The sequence below is a fragment of the Neoarius graeffei genome, chromosome 14 (assembly GCF_027579695.1).
Source record: "Neoarius graeffei isolate fNeoGra1 chromosome 14, fNeoGra1.pri, whole genome shotgun sequence".
Lineage (NCBI taxonomy): Eukaryota > Metazoa > Chordata > Actinopteri > Siluriformes > Ariidae > Neoarius > Neoarius graeffei.
In genome coordinates this window covers 27,106,165-27,122,143 of record NC_083582.1, presented here as the reverse complement: position 1 = coordinate 27,122,143, position 15,979 = coordinate 27,106,165, and the positions used below count along the sequence as shown (strand labels likewise).

At 40.0% G+C, this 15,979-nt stretch overlaps 1 protein-coding gene across 1 annotated transcript; it reads right to left on the bottom strand.

Annotated features, from left to right (window-relative positions):
* Positions 1-4,815: 4,815 nt before the first annotated feature.
* LOC132897570 (uncharacterized) lies at positions 4,816-9,096 on the bottom strand. Its single transcript, XM_060938826.1, has 3 exons — positions 8,844-9,096; positions 7,439-8,501; positions 4,816-4,823 (listed from the first exon to the last, which is right to left on the bottom strand). Exons 1-3 carry the CDS (start codon positions 8,958-8,960, stop codon positions 4,816-4,818), a joined length of 1,188 nt encoding a protein of 395 aa, XP_060794809.1. The 5' UTR covers positions 8,961-9,096.
* Between the last annotated feature and the right edge of the window lie 6,883 nt (positions 9,097-15,979).

Genomic DNA, 15,979 nt, shown 5'->3' with positions numbered 1-15,979 from the left:
GCGCTCAATTCTCCCGGCCACTGAACAGCAACTGCGACCAGGACTTGCCTACTGCAGCACAGTCCGCAACAGGTGACAGCTGTGCCAATGCCGGCAAAAGCAGTACTACAACAGAACAGCCAAGACACTGCCTGCCTTACCAATGGGTGCCACCATCCGCTACCAGCTTCCAGCTGGGATGTGGAAACCTGCAACCATCGTCGAACCTGCAGGTACTCAGAGATCATACAACATTTGCACTGATGAAAGTCAAATGCTCAGGCACAACCGGTGTCACCTCCTCCAGTCTCCTGAAGGTGACACCAGCCCAGAAGATCCACCAAATGGTCATGGACTAGAACCTGGAAACACTGAGCCTGAGACTTTGCAGCATAACACAGAATTCACACAAGGAACACAACCAGGCCCCACAGGGTCATCACCCAGCACTACCACGAGATCAGGTCGCACTGTACGACCAAGAGCGATATTGAACTTAAGAGATGCGAAAGAAAAAAAAAAGAGAAAGAAAAAAGAATGTAAAAAAAAAAAGAAAATGTAAAAAAAAAAGGGTTTGTAATACTTACCTTACTAATGGAATGTTGAAAATGAAAATGTTTATGTTACAGGCCATGAAATGGTTATGTTCACATAGCTGAAGGCAATACAGCTGAGTTAGGTCAGACCAGCATATGATGCTTTAATCATACTTGGCAGTTCATGTGAAACTTGATATTTGATTAAGAAGTGATGTTCTACATCATATTGGGTTATATGTTACAGAAATGTTTATTTTGGTAAGATAATCTCAAACTGTCCCTTAGGAATATGGTACACATGAGATGCATTTACTTTATTCATAAGAATGCCATAGTTCATAAAGGTTAGAGTCAGCTACTTTTCAAATGGTTATGCCCACGTTTTGTTTTTCAAAAGAAGGAGGATGTAATATCCTGCAAATATTTTGATTGATGACATCTATCAGGAGCGCCACTAGGTGGTACATGTGAAGAATAAAGATGGCAGTGCCTAGATAAGCTGGAATGAGCCTGCTGGTTTTCTGTGTAGTTTAAGACAATTTAATGTCACTAACAGAGAATATTACAGAGGTGAAAATATAACCTCCTCCAACAATATTGGCAGAAGTAAAAAGCAGCCAAGGTTTATAGCAAATTCTTCATGATGTTTGGAAATACAGTATTTACCAGACCTTTAAAAAGCACTAGAAATTCGAATCCATTTATAGTATCATTCATTACATCATCACATTTTGTGTTTTAATCAAGTAAACAGTTTTCCCTGTTAGAATAAAAAAGCTTAGAATAAAATTAGATATGCATTTCCACATGAAAATGTGAATGTGATTGCAACCGCAGCATCAGTTGGTCATTGCATACCGTAACCTATGCAGTTAGCAGCAGTCAGCCATTGTGCAACAGTACAGTAGAGCCCTGCACTCCCGCAGGACTCGCCGCAAAGCAGTGCGGCGCGGGACAAATTTTGAAAGCTCATTGTGGGCACGGGCGGGACCGGAAGTGCACATATGCAGGCACGGGCGGGAGCGAGAGTGCACATATGGAGGCGCGGGTGGGAGCGGTGATAAGCTGCAGTCCCGCTAACTAAAAACGTGTTTTAAACAGGTTACACAGTGACGGTAGGCTTGACTCAATGCTATCCCAGAAATCCTTCCTGTAATATGCAAATTTGGCTGTCCAATCAGAGGCGGCCAAATTTGCATATTACAGGAAGGATTTCTGGGATAGCATTGAGTCAAGCCTACCGTCACTGTGTAACCTGTCTCTCTGATTAAAGTTGTAGACTAACTCAAGCAGTAAATCACTACACTCATGGTACAAAGCAAGCCCATTCACTTTTTTATGCTGATCAGAGACTTACAATGGTTTCTCATGTGATAAAAATGTGCGATTCATGATTAAATATTTTAATTGCTTGACAGCACTAATTATTCTTTTGATTACGTTCATTATGTCTTATATTAAATATAGTTAGTTTTTGTTTTTTTTCTTTTTTATCAGATATCTAATTTTTGGGTTTGTTTACCTGACATGTTTCGACGTACAACTTCCGTCTTCCTCAGAGTGTCACCGGATGTTATTGGTGACGCATCTTTTATCAGCTGCTGTTTCTGAAGGCGTGGCCTTCCTGTCTGGTTTGACAGGTCGGTCACGCCTTCTACTGTCTGTTCGTCCCCTGCAAGATGTCACTCCAGGTATGGGAGAGCATGTATGCTCCCTCATCCCGGTTGATGGTCCTCGGGCTTCGCTTACGGATCTCCATGGCCTCCCTGATCCAGCGCTGATGTTTGTTATCTTCTGTGCGGATGACTCTGGCATTCCCCCAGTCCATAATGTGATTTTCCCTTTTGCAATGATCTGTTATAGCTGACTTATAATTTTCCTGTTGTGCCTTTTCTTTTATTGTTCGGGTTTGTCTTGTAGCTGTCTCCTTTTCGCACTCTTTCTTATGTTCATTTTTTCTTGTGTTGAAACTCCTTCCTGTCTCCCCAATATAAGTTTTATTGCATAATTGACATGGAATCTCATATATGGTGTTGCATCTATTGTCCGGATGTATTCTGTCTTTGGGATGAACCAGGATCTGACGGAGTGTTGTGTATGGTTTGACAGGTGTGTTAATGTTGTGTTTCCTCATTACTCTTTGAATGCGTTCAGTTATTCCCCTGATGTATGGTAATGTAACTACTCCCCTGTGTTCTTGTTTGTTAGTTTGTTTTTTCTCTTTCTTCTGTGTTTTGTTGTTCTTAACCTGTTCCGCCCCTTTGGATATTGCCCATTGTGGATATTGACATGCCTTCAGTGCGTGTTGTATATGTTGTTCCTCCTGTTCTTTGTCCTGTGGATCTGTAATTATTGCTGTGCGTTCATGTAATGTTCTAACTACGGATATTTTGTGCATTATGGGGTGTTCGGAAGTCCAGTTTAAATATTGGTCGGTATGTGTGGGTTTTCTGTGTACTTTTATTTTGATGTCCCCATCTTCTGTGTGATGTATTTTTAAATCCAAAAATGCTATTGACTGCTCTGTTTCTTCTTCATGTGTGAATTTTATATTGCCGGTATTGTCTATGGTGTTGAGATGGTCGGTGAGATGTTGAGTGTGTCCCCTCTTTACTTTTTCCAATATGTCGTCCACATACCGTTTCCAGAGTGTTGGTCTGTATTCCGCTGGTATTGTAGTGAGTGCTTTTTGCTCCAGATCCTCCATGAAAAAGCCGCACATGATGGCTGATAGTGGGTCTCCCATGGCAAAACCTTCCTTCTGTCTGTAATTATGTCATGGGCCCATCGTGTTGTCTCTCTGGACCGCCAGACCTGATGCCAAGTGGTGCACAAAAGTGCCACAGACCTGACAGGTATGGAAGTTGTCCCGCAGTGACAACTGACTTGCCAAGTGACGCCATCTGTTGGCCACTTGAGTGGCTCTTCCACATGTCATCAGGTGGTGTGCCATTGACCCTGTTGGGTTCATCTGCCACATTGCACCGAAAAGCACCCTGCTGCCAGCGGCTTATTGTTGATGTACTATTTAACCCATAGCTGGAACCCAGGCAGGTGCTAGGTCAGAGCGGACCTGGGAGCAATGGTGATTAAGGTGTAACTCCACTTTCCCCAATACTCAAGTCTTCCTGGACCTTAAACTCACCAATGGTTGCAGTTTAAAGTCATACCCAGGACTATTCTGACTGCTACATTTAGTATTGCCAACTCAGTTTCTGTTGCATTTACTCCATTGTCACAGGGCTTTCTTTCTCCTTTGTGAGAAAGAAAGTGCCTAGCACTACATTTATGAAACAACTGGACACAGTGGCCAGGAGATACAATGTTAAAGGAAAAATCCACTGTGAATGCTTGCATATATTAATCTTTATAATTAATATATGATTCATATCCAAGATTTATTTTGTAATGAAATTCTGAATTTACTTTTTTTTAGCTTAAATATTTCTATATTCATGTTTCCTACATTACCCACAATGCTATACGACTACCTGCTGCTCCACTTCCCCAAAGTGGGAAATGACATTATTTCAAATTAAAAATTACCACAAGGCAACATGAATGCAATATTAGTCTTGGTTTACAACAATTCCTGCAATTTGGAAGTCCTATTCATCAACTTGTGGTAGTCCTAGTTCTTTCCCAGATTACAGAGTGATGTCAAATCACCATGCTCACAATATCAGCACTGTGAAATGGGTTATACTGTAGACACAAGGATTTGCTCTAGATGTCTCCACTATATCTTCACTTGTTTTATTATTAGTAGTAGTAGTAGTAGTTTGTAATGTCATTGAAAACTGGTGAGTCAAAGAATAAGATTTTGCTTTTGTTTTCAGAAGCAAACAGTGAAACCTGTCTGTTACATCTTGTGCTTGAATTTGTTCAAAATGTCTCCTGTTAAACATCACTATAACTGTGCTAATGATTGCAACATCCCCCTGTGACATAAGCATGGCACAGAGCCTTGAACTCCTCAGAAAAATAAAGACATTACAGCATAAACAAACAAATCTGCACCAGAATCCAAACATCTGCAAACATCCAACCATCCATTATCAAAACTGATCACACTCTTAGAAAGGATGTGTTATAATTTACACAAACTATACCAAATTCTTACACATCAATGGGTGTGTTTTGGGACAACGCTTGTTGTGTTAATTTTGACTCATTCACTGTGTAAATGATTTTAACACACTGTATGTATCAGAAAGGTTAACATGAAGATGTGTAAATGTGTAATATTAACACATCATGTGCTGTCTTTGGCTAAACATATTGTGTTAAAAAATGCCTAAAACCCTACACAAAAAAGTGGTATTTGACACAAAATAAGTTAATGACAAATAATGCACTATTTATGAAATCATCACATTTATTATCAAGATTCACAGAAATCAAACTGCAGAATATAACAATACAAATTAGAATTTCATTGATTTTAAACAGTTCTTTCTCCAGTTTCATTAGGCAACATGACACATAACCACACCTTCTACATTTCACTTATTTCAAAACATTGCATCTTGAATTGATGTAGATCTGATCATCCAAGGACCCAGGAATCACTGGCCCAGTAGTCTGCATCATCTTCAGATTGGTCCATTTAATGCATAATGAATTAATAAAATGTTAATGAAATGACAGATAATACAGCACCACGTTTTGACAATATTTTGACACAAGCTTTTGAGAGAATTTTGAAAGATGCGTTGAACACCCGAAAGGAATGTGTACATAAAATGTGCTAGCATGATACTGAATTCATCTTCAACGAATTCAATATCATGCTACCTGAATGGAATATATCTGATATACCACTCAATGGCAGCCAATATTATTTAAATATGTCACTCAGGTCTGAGATGTATTTCATATGAAAAATGTGAGTTTTTCAACATGAGAAGATAAACTTCATATCTTCAAGCCAATGTGTGATGTTCTTTTTATTATTTAGACACATTTACAATCAAAAGGCACATAAATTTATCAAAACAATTCATCGATATCCTCATGAGTGACATATAATAGAAATATGTCACGGATGTAGTTCTCCATGTCCCGGATGTAGTTCATATGAAAAATATGAATGGCATATTTCCCAGTATACAATCCCGATTCCAAAAAAGTTGGGACAAAGTACAAATTGTAAATAAAAATGGAATGCAATGATGTGGAAGTTTCAAAATTCCATATTTTATTCAGAATAGAACATCCCTTGTCAAAATGTTTTTTAGAATTCTATAGAAACTCTATAGAAAATCCTATATAAACCCCTCTTTCTATACAATCTCTATAGAACGCTATAGAACTAATACTCTATAGAAAATAGTTTCAATAGAAGTTGTATAGAAATAGTATAAATTCTATAGAAGTTGTACTCTATAGAAAACAGCTTCTATAGAGTCTCAACAGAATTCTATATAAATAGTAGTCTATAGAAAATGATTTCTATAGAATTGATACAGAGTTCTATAGAAGCTGTACTTTATTAGGGCCAACAGAATTTTATACATTTCATAATGGTTATTTCCATAAAAACACAATTTGGTGGATTTTAAAGACCCTACAGAAATTCCAGTCTGAGACAAAAGGCCTTGCATCCAAAGAACAACTTCAGTACTTATCTCCAGTAAAAATGTTCTTTATTTTATTTATCTCACATAATAACACTTCTGATCAACAACTCAATTGATCCAAATGTAAATTACAGTTTAAGACAATTTAATAAATGTACTTCCAAAATAAACGCTGATATACGCTATACATTAATTTTCAGTCAAGCTCAATGGCATTTGGAAGAAGTGAAACAAACGTCTTTCTTTGTATTTTCATGTAAATATACTTATTTGCTATATCAGATAAATTACATGCTATCAATTCATTAGTGAGTTCAACCTCTCTAATTTGATGCCCGTTAACTTTATATATACCTGTATTTAACTGAAACATTATTCGAGTAGATGTTAAACGTCGAAATATACAGTACAATTCTTTTTTACAGTTACATATATCATCTTCACATTCATTTTTACACACTGCAACCACTAACTGCAGGGTCCCAATCTGACCATCTCTTAAGTGAAAGCAGGAATTATTTCTTTCTTGTTTCTTATGCTTTAACTGTTCAGATACGAAATATAAACCATTCTGAAGAACTAATCGTGGGTATGCCTGGACAGTTCTATCTTTTAATGTTACACCAATATTATTCAATGAACATAGCTGTTCAAAGTTGAGGGCAAGTCTGACAGGCAGGCCTAAAATACATACAGTCTCATTATATGCCTCTTTAATACCCTTAGCAAAACCATACACATTTTTTTGGAAAAAGCTTAAAAGGTTAGGGCTATTGGTAAAGGCCCCAATTGATAATGATGGTAATGACTTAATCAACATAAACTTTTCTGATATCTGCTTATGCACACAAGTTGTGCCATGAAACATTTTTGTGAGCTTTCCATTCATGCTCTCAAAAGGAAAAGTTGAATACACCCAGAGCTGTCCCCAGTTTTTCACACAATCCATTACATGGAGCAACTGATGGACATTGTAAGTCATACACTCTTTTCCATAAAGCTGTTGAAATTTAACTACAAAATCTATGAGTAATGATTCACATAGGTGAAAAGATTCATCATCTAGTTTGTCTGCAAGCAACAAATGCATAGCTGTTACAAGTGTCATCCAATGATCATGGTATTGTTTACCTAGGAACCCAACTGTCACAACACAGGAATAATGGAGAAGCCATGCCCTCCATTCACTAGCTTTCCAACTTTTTCTGTGTTGCAAGGCACCAGGAATACGTGTGATTTCCTTTGGTGGTCTTATACATTGAAGGCAGTCACTAAGGTGTTTTATGGAGTTACCAATGTAGAAATTTTTGGCATGATTTGAACTGTCAAGCCATAGACCTGCTACCTGGCGTGCAACACCCAAACATACAGAATGCATATAGTCAACAACAAAATTGTTTACAATGTCAAAATACATTAAAAGAAACAAGATTGATGGACCTTTGACACCCATACAAGGTTTGTCCTGCTGAACAGCTGTTCTCGCATGTTCTATGTGAGAAGTTTTATTCCTCTTAACTGGTAGTTGGTTCTCCATACTATAAACCCTTGCATGCCCTCTACCAACTGAAACTACTTCACCTTGTGACAAACACCAATTACACCCACACCAACCATTGAACTGTGTCACATTTTGTACAAGACAGCGAGCTACTGAGTCACAAGAGCATGTTGTTACAAACACCCTACTGGTGTGGCTGTCATTTTCTGTACCCCACTTAAAGCCAGTATCTGATAGTGTATTCATTTCAGTGACAAAAGGTTTGAGGAAGGTATTCATGTCAGGTTTAGAGTCACCAAACCATAAGCCACCAAGAAAAATGTTTTTCCTTCTTATAGCATAAGGTAACTCATTAACCATTACCTGCAATGGCCATATTGAATACCTTGATGAAACAAATACTTGAACGCCATCTGTGTTGAATGAAACAGTAATGTCATCATTCTCGAGAGGGAGTTTACGATATAATCGACCTCCATAGGAATCACAAAGTCCCCTTTTTGCCCCAATTTGTAGGTGTTTACAAATATCTTCATTCTGTAGCATAGATAACAATTGATCTTTAACATCAAATGTTATAAAATAATTGCCATTATCTATGCAGTCACTTACAGACACATTTGTGTCACAATTTTCACACCACATATCATTACTTCCAATGTAGGTTATACAAGAAGGGCAGTATGAGTGAAATCTTAGAGTGATGTCACTGTTTTTAAAGTTCTTCATAAAAAGATATTGGGAAGCAGGGAATACAGTTCCAGCTGGTAAATGTGCCTCCAAGACTGTCAGTAGGCTCTGCAGAGCTGTTCCACTCACATGATTCCTTATGATGTGTCCCATTATGAGTAGAATACTCTCTCGCCTTGTTATTTGGCACCCATCATAGAGGTTCTGATCCTGAAGATATAAAATAATATACGGTGTGAGCAAATCTGTATGTACATATTGTTTTTTGGCCATTCAGTCTGTCTACCATAATTCCTTCAAGATTTGACTTAAAATTTGTGAAGGGGTCAAATCATGCAGCGTGATATTATCATTATACAACTGGTTCACCACTACTGCAGAAGAGGAAATAAATTGTTAATTGGCCCAAATCACCACCAGCCGAGTCTTGACAAATCATTAGTTTAATTCCTACAATGAAATATCCTTAATTATGTCACTCACAAATTTCAATCCATAGACCGGGACGACCCAATCGGAAGTCCTCAACTCATTTTACATTTTTGTACTCACCAAATCATTAAGTCTCTCAGCCAGTTCTTCATCATTATATCTTTCATATTGATCGAGTTCACCATTTTCAAGATTCTGTAAACAATAATTAATAAATTTATGAATATTATCAGACATCCAGGTTAAATATATAGAAATGAAAATAAATTAAACAGTTCACTGGATTGTAGTTTTAAGTCCACGACGTTTCAAGCGACAACATAAGAGCTACAACTCCTCAGGACAAAATTCAGCAGTTTTCGAATCACACAGACATTACAGGACATTCGTTTACATTAAAAAATATTTCCATACTAGACAGGGAGTCACGATGGTTTGAAAGGGGAGTAAAAGAAGCAGTTTATGAAAGAGCACTTTGCCCGAAACTGAATCGGAATGGAGGTTTAAGGTTTAAATTATCTAGAACATGGGATACAGCACTGCAACATAAGATAGGATTACCCAGGACAGGTCTACGCAATCAATGACGTCATATGGATGACGCAACTGAATATTTCCAGTATCATACAAACTTTCACCTGATGAAGTGATGGATATCGCTTGAAACGTCGTGGATAAAAACTATACAATCCAGTGAACTGTTTAATTTATTTTCATTTCTAAATAATTAATAAACAACTTTAGTACGGGTATGTCTATTTTCTATTTGGGCTCTTAATATCTATTCAAAATGGGTTTAGCATCTTAAGAAGCCAATCCTCCAACTTTTTACCCTACATGTATCCTCTCCAAAAATACCAAAAGTAACAAGCTGATTTTTGTCATATTAACTTATCTCTATTTCAAGAACCATAGGAAAATGCAACTCACCTCAGGGGTTGAATGACTGGTAGAAGAGAGAGACACTTCACTTTGACTTTCACCGTCTGTCGATCCATTGCCCTCTTCACCTGCAATGAAATATTTATTATTACTCTTTTATTATTTTGATCAGACACAAGATATCTAAATACTGGGTGGGAGAAATTGGTGAATTTCACAATCCAACTGACTCTGATTATGTTAGTGCTTACCTCTTAACACTACATTATTTTTGGGAACAACTTCATCTCCATCTTTGACTTTATTTTCCACATCACGGACACGGTCGTGTTGGGGTAAGCCTAGAAGTTCATCATCCTGTCCAAAAGAGTACTCACTGTCGTTTGATGTCAGAGATGTTTGCGATGATACCACTGAGCCAGTCCTTTCGCTTATACCGTCATTGCAGTCAGACGAAAAACTTGTGTCCATGAACAATGATGACTTACTACTTTCATTAGAAAGAGACGATGATGCACCATGATTACTAATACAATCACCACCGCGTCCATCATGGCCACATTCATCGGCATTTCCTGACATTTTAGCGAAATCTAAAGACTCAAAACTAGAGTGGTACCTTTTCCTTTTGCTCATTTCCTCTTCTGATTATCACTATATGAACTTCAAACTGGTTATTTCTTCGCAGTACTTATTGATTAGATACTCCTCAGTGTAGCGTGGGACATGGGATAGCGGCTGCCATCTTGGAATGCAGGACCGGAAATGCAGAAAATAAATAACTCGAATACTGATTGAGTTTGACAAATCAAGATAGCTTATAACATTAAAATAATGTCCCTCATAGATATTTGTATTTTCTATAACAATACTAGACACTTTATACACTGTTATTGTAAATAAGCACCAATCAGGACTAAGAACCACTGCTGGCTATATCCGGTTATAACTGGTTTGACCACCACGTGTGTCAATAGCTCAGGAAGGTAAAAGCGCGCATTACAAATATTCTAAAGAATCTTTTGAAAAGTGTGATAATACAGTGCCCAGTGGGAAATCAAGTGGATCCGAGAGAATGGCATCGTCTACCACAACATGGTTACTCTTACAATGGATTGAAGATCCACCACAATGGGATGTAATAGAAGTGGGAAAGTGTGGTGCCGAGTTAAAGTTAATGGCCCTTGGAAAGAAGCTTCAGTCAGCAGTCGGGAACATCTATGATGTGCCTTGGAATGGAGAGACAGCACCAGCTAAAGTCTTGGATTTTGGTAAGAAAATAAGCCTAGCTGCACATGTCGCATTCATTATAAAATAAAAATATGTTTTTATCATAGCAATCAGGCGATAGCAAACGATTTATTAATATTATTATTAATAATAGGCCTAATGATAAAAAAAATTTAATTATATGATAAAATGATAGCATCCTATTTCTAGGCCTATAGTCTGTTTGACGAAACCTTGCCGGGTTGTTTTTCTGTGATAACTTCCTTATTTTTGAACCAAATTCACTCAACCAACATTTTTCTGAATCCTTAGACCTCATTGTGTTTTTAGAAATGTAACACTTTATATGAATTCAGAAGTTAAAAATTCAACTTTTATTGGAGTTTGAATGGGAGAGTGCAGGGAGGCCATGGAGATCCGTAAGCGAAGCCCGAGGACCATCAACCGGGATGAGGGAGCATACATGCTCTCCCATACCTGGAGTGACATCTTGCAGGGGACGAACAGACAGTAGAAGGCGTGACCGACCTGTCAAACCAGACAGGAAGGCCACGCCTTCAGAAACAGCAGCTGATAAAAGATGCGTCACCAATAACATCCGGTGACACTCTGAGGAAGACGGAAGTTGTACGTCGAAACATGTCAGGTAAACAAACCCAAAAATTAGATGTCTGATAAAAAAGAAAAAAAACAAAAACTAACTATATTTAATATAAGACATAATGAACGTAATCGAAAGATTAAGAATTAGTTACGGAGACGAAAGCATCAAGGAGTTTCGCCGCCTAGAGCGATTGACACGGAAACGGGCACGCTACAGGAATCACCTGAGATTCAATCTGCGCTGCCGGGATGAGGAAGTCGTACCGGCCAGCCTGAACATCAAGAACCCGATTCCAACCAGAAACGCGGAAAAGATGATCAGGAAAGTGCGGATGACTCTGGTAAAAGAACGGATACGGTGCACAACGGATAAACTAAATAATATCAACAGCGAACTACACAGGGAGACGGAAACTTTCAAACGCCGGTTTCCCCAAAACAAGGAAATGGAAATGGCAATACACGGACACTTGGCAGACATACACGAACAGGAATTCACAGAGACAAAAACCCGACAAATACGAAAACTGGACAAACTCATCGCACAGAAAAAGAAGGCAGAACCGGAGCACGCACACATCAACGACAAATGGATTCATAACTTATCAAGGTACAAACTCTCACAAGCAGAACGCAGTATATTAGCAAAAGGACTCAACTACGCTGTCACACCGAACAATATACCACACGATGAATTCATTCTGGCAACTGAATTAGCATGTGAGAAAATACAGGATCAGGGACAAAAAGCAGCACTAAGAAACGCAATAGCTGGTATACTGAAAACGGCCAAACCACCACCTAGCAACATCACGAAACAGGAAGCCAAAGCCATGAGAACATTAGCTAAAAATAAAGATATCACAATCCTCCCAGCAGATAAAGGCAGAACAACAGTTATTATGGACACTGATGAATATGAACGAAAAATGAATGATTTACTCAGCGACAACGCATTTGAAATATTAAAAAAAGACCCAACAGAAGACAAGAAAATGAAACTTAAAGCACTACTAAAACCACTACTTGATGAAAATAAAATAGATAAGCAGGATTACAATCATTTAGTACCCACAGCCAATGTCATCCCCAGGATTTACGGCACACCAAAAATACATAAACCAGGAACACCATTACGCCCCATAGTAGATAGCATTGGTTCAGTCACATACAACTTATCAAAAGCACTCACCGAAATAATTAAACCATTACTAGGACTCACAGACCAACACTGCAAAAACTCAAAACATCTGGCAGAAGAACTAAAAAACATCAAAATGCAGCAAGACAAAGTTTTCATTTCACATGATGTCATATCTCTTTTCACCAGAACACCCACGGAAGCCACCATACAGATAGTACAAGACAAATTAAAAACAGACAGGACGCTCAAGAAACGCACAAACCTCACTGTACAAGACATCACTCAGCTCCTTCAATTCATCGCCACATCCACATACTTTCAGTTCAGGAATACAATTTACAGACAGAAGGAAGGTTTTGCCATGGGAGACCCACTATCAGCCATCATGTGCGGCTTTTTCATGGAGGATCTGGAGCAAAAAGCACTCACTACAATACCAGCGGAATACAGACCAACACTCTGGAAACGGTATGTGGACGACATATTGGAAAAAGTAAAGAGGGGACACACTCAACATCTCACCGACCATCTCAACACCATAGACAATACCGGCAATATAAAATTCACACATGAAGAAGAAACAGAGCAGTCAATAGCATTTTTGGATTTAAAAATACATCACACAGAAGATGGGGACATCAAAATAAAAGTACACAGAAAACCCACACATACCGACCAATATTTAAACTGGACTTCCGAACACCCCATAATGCACAAAATATCCGTAGTTAGAACATTACATGAACGCACAGCAATAATTACAGATCCACAGGACAAAGAACAGGAGGAACAACATATACAACACGCACTGAAGGCATGTCAATATCCACAATGGGCAATATCCAAAGGGGCGGAACAGGTTAAGAACAACAAAACACAGAAGAAAGAGAAAAAACAAACTAACAAACAAGAACACAGGGGAGTAGTTACATTACCATACATCAGGGGAATAACTGAACGCATTCAAAGAGTAATGAGGAAACACAACATTAACACACCTGTCAAACCATACACAACACTCCGTCAGATCCTGGTTCATCCCAAAGACAGAATACATCCGGACAATAGATGCAACACCATATATGAGATTCCATGTCAATTATGCAATAAAACTTATATTGGGGAGACAGGAAGGAGTTTCAACACAAGAAAAAATGAACATAAGAAAGAGTGCGAAAAGGAGACAGCTACAAGACAAACCCGAACAATAAAAGAAAAGGCACAACAGGAAAATTATAAGTCAGCTATAACAGATCATTGCAAAAGGGAAAATCACATTATGGACTGGGGGAATGCCAGAGTCATCCGCACAGAAGATAACAAACATCAGCGCTGGATCAGGGAGGCCATGGAGATCCGTAAGCGAAGCCCGAGGACCATCAACCGGGATGAGGGAGCATACATGCTCTCCCATACCTGGAGTGACATCTTGCAGGGGACGAACAGACAGTAGAAGGCGTGACCGACCTGTCAAACCAGACAGGAAGGCCACGCCTTCAGAAACAGCAGCTGATAAAAGATGCGTCACCAATAACATCCGGTGACACTCTGAGGAAGACGGAAGTTGTACGTCGAAACATGTCAGGTAAACAAACCCAAAAATTAGATGTCTGATAAAAAAGAAAAAAAACAAAAACTAGCACTAATTATTATTATTAGAGACACTACATACTGGATTCAGAAACAAGGTAAATAATAACAAATGTGAATGTGAGCTGTAGATATTTATGCTCAAATCTACTCAAAGTAGGGGGCGGGGCATCATCACGCTGTGTCAAGACAAGAACTTTCCTGAGAAATAACGCGAACGTCTGCATCATGCGGGATTTGCGGGCGGGAGCAGGACAAAATATGGAAGGCGCGGGCGGGAGAGGGACTGAAAATCATAATTCTTTGTGGGCGCGGACGGGAGCGGGACTGAAAAATCATAATTCTTTGCGGGCGCGGGTGGGAGTGGGACTGCACAATGCGGACGAGGGCGGGAGAGGGACTGAAAAATCCGACCCGCGCAGACCTCTACAGTACAGTGGGCTACTGGTACCTGCATGCAGCAGGCATTGGAATTAAATCAGTTATGTCACAATTACCTGTGCACCATTTTAAACAAACTGATGTCAATGTGGTACACATCTCGATGCAATGCAAGCGATCTGATACATTTAAGACTCTTATTAAGCAACTAGGTGCAGCACGGTTTTGTAGTGGTTAGCACTGTCGCCTCACGACAAGAAGGTCCTGGGTTCGAGCCCAGCGGCCAGCGAGGGCTTTTCTGTGTGGAGTTTGCATGTTCTTCCTGTGTCTGCGTGGGTTTCCTCCGGGTAATCCGCTTTCCCCCACAGTCCAAAGACATACAGGTTAGGTTAATTGGTAGCTCTAAATTGACTGTAGGTGCAAATGGTTGTTTGTCTCTGTGTCAGCCCTGTGATAACCTGGCGACTTGTCCAGGGTGTTGTCCAGGGTGTACCCCGCCTCTCGCCCATAGTCAGCTGGGATAGGCTCCAGCTTGCCTGTGACCCTGTAGAACAGGATAAGCGGCTCCAGATAATGGGTGGATGGATGAAGCAACTACTTAAAGGGGAACTGAAGTCATTTTTAAACTTGCTTTATTTCTTAATTGTGTTATTCAATTACGTTTTTGGTTTTAGTAACCTTATATCGTGACTCGTATTGGCAACTAATTGCAATTAAATATTATACTTATCGGCCTATTCGGTTTTTAGCCATGTTGAATGTTGTTCGTTTGGTCCATGTCAGGCGTCGCTTATCCACACGATCATCATGAGACTTGTGCGAGACTTCGAAACATGAAGTGTCAGCCAGGTGTCAGTGCCGCCATTTTGAAAACTGCAAAACAAACAAAACTTCCAGCTTGATTACATCAGCATTCGAAAGAGGGCACTCATGTCTTTTGACAACATTGACAGATGTTGCCCTGTGTCCGAAATTGCTCCCTACTCACTATATAGGGCACTATATCATCACTACATCACATTGTTCAAGCAGGTCGCCGAAGCCTCGGGGTGGCCAATGGAGCAGCGCGCGGCGCGCCTCCTCCCCCTCCTGACGGGAGAGGCGCAGCTGGCCGCACTACAGCTCCCCGCCGACCGCAGGCTGGCCTACGCCGACCTTCGCCGGGCTGTCCTCCAACGCGTGGGGTGCACGCCGGAGCAGCAGCGCCAGCGCTTCCGCGCGCTGCGGATGGAGGAAGTCGGCAGCCCGTTCGCGTTCGGCCAGCAGCTCCGGGACGCCTGCTGGCGGTGGCTGAGGGCCGAAGATCGCGACGCCGAGGGAATCATCGACCAGGTGGCGCTGGAACAGTTCATCGCCCGCTTACCAGCTGGAACCGCGGAGTGGGTCCAGTGCCACCGCCTGGCGTCGCTGGATCAGGCCATGGGAC

Bases quoted from the DNA above. Each gene is read 5' to 3' on its own strand.
- LOC132897570 (XM_060938826.1), bottom strand. From the start codon at position 8,960: ATGTCTGATAATATTCATAAATTTATTAATTATTGTTTACAGAATCTT. The intron at 8,502-8,843 runs GTGAGTACAAAA...TTATATCTTCAG, and splicing joins CTGAGAGACTTAATGATTTG to GATCAGAACCTCTATGATGG.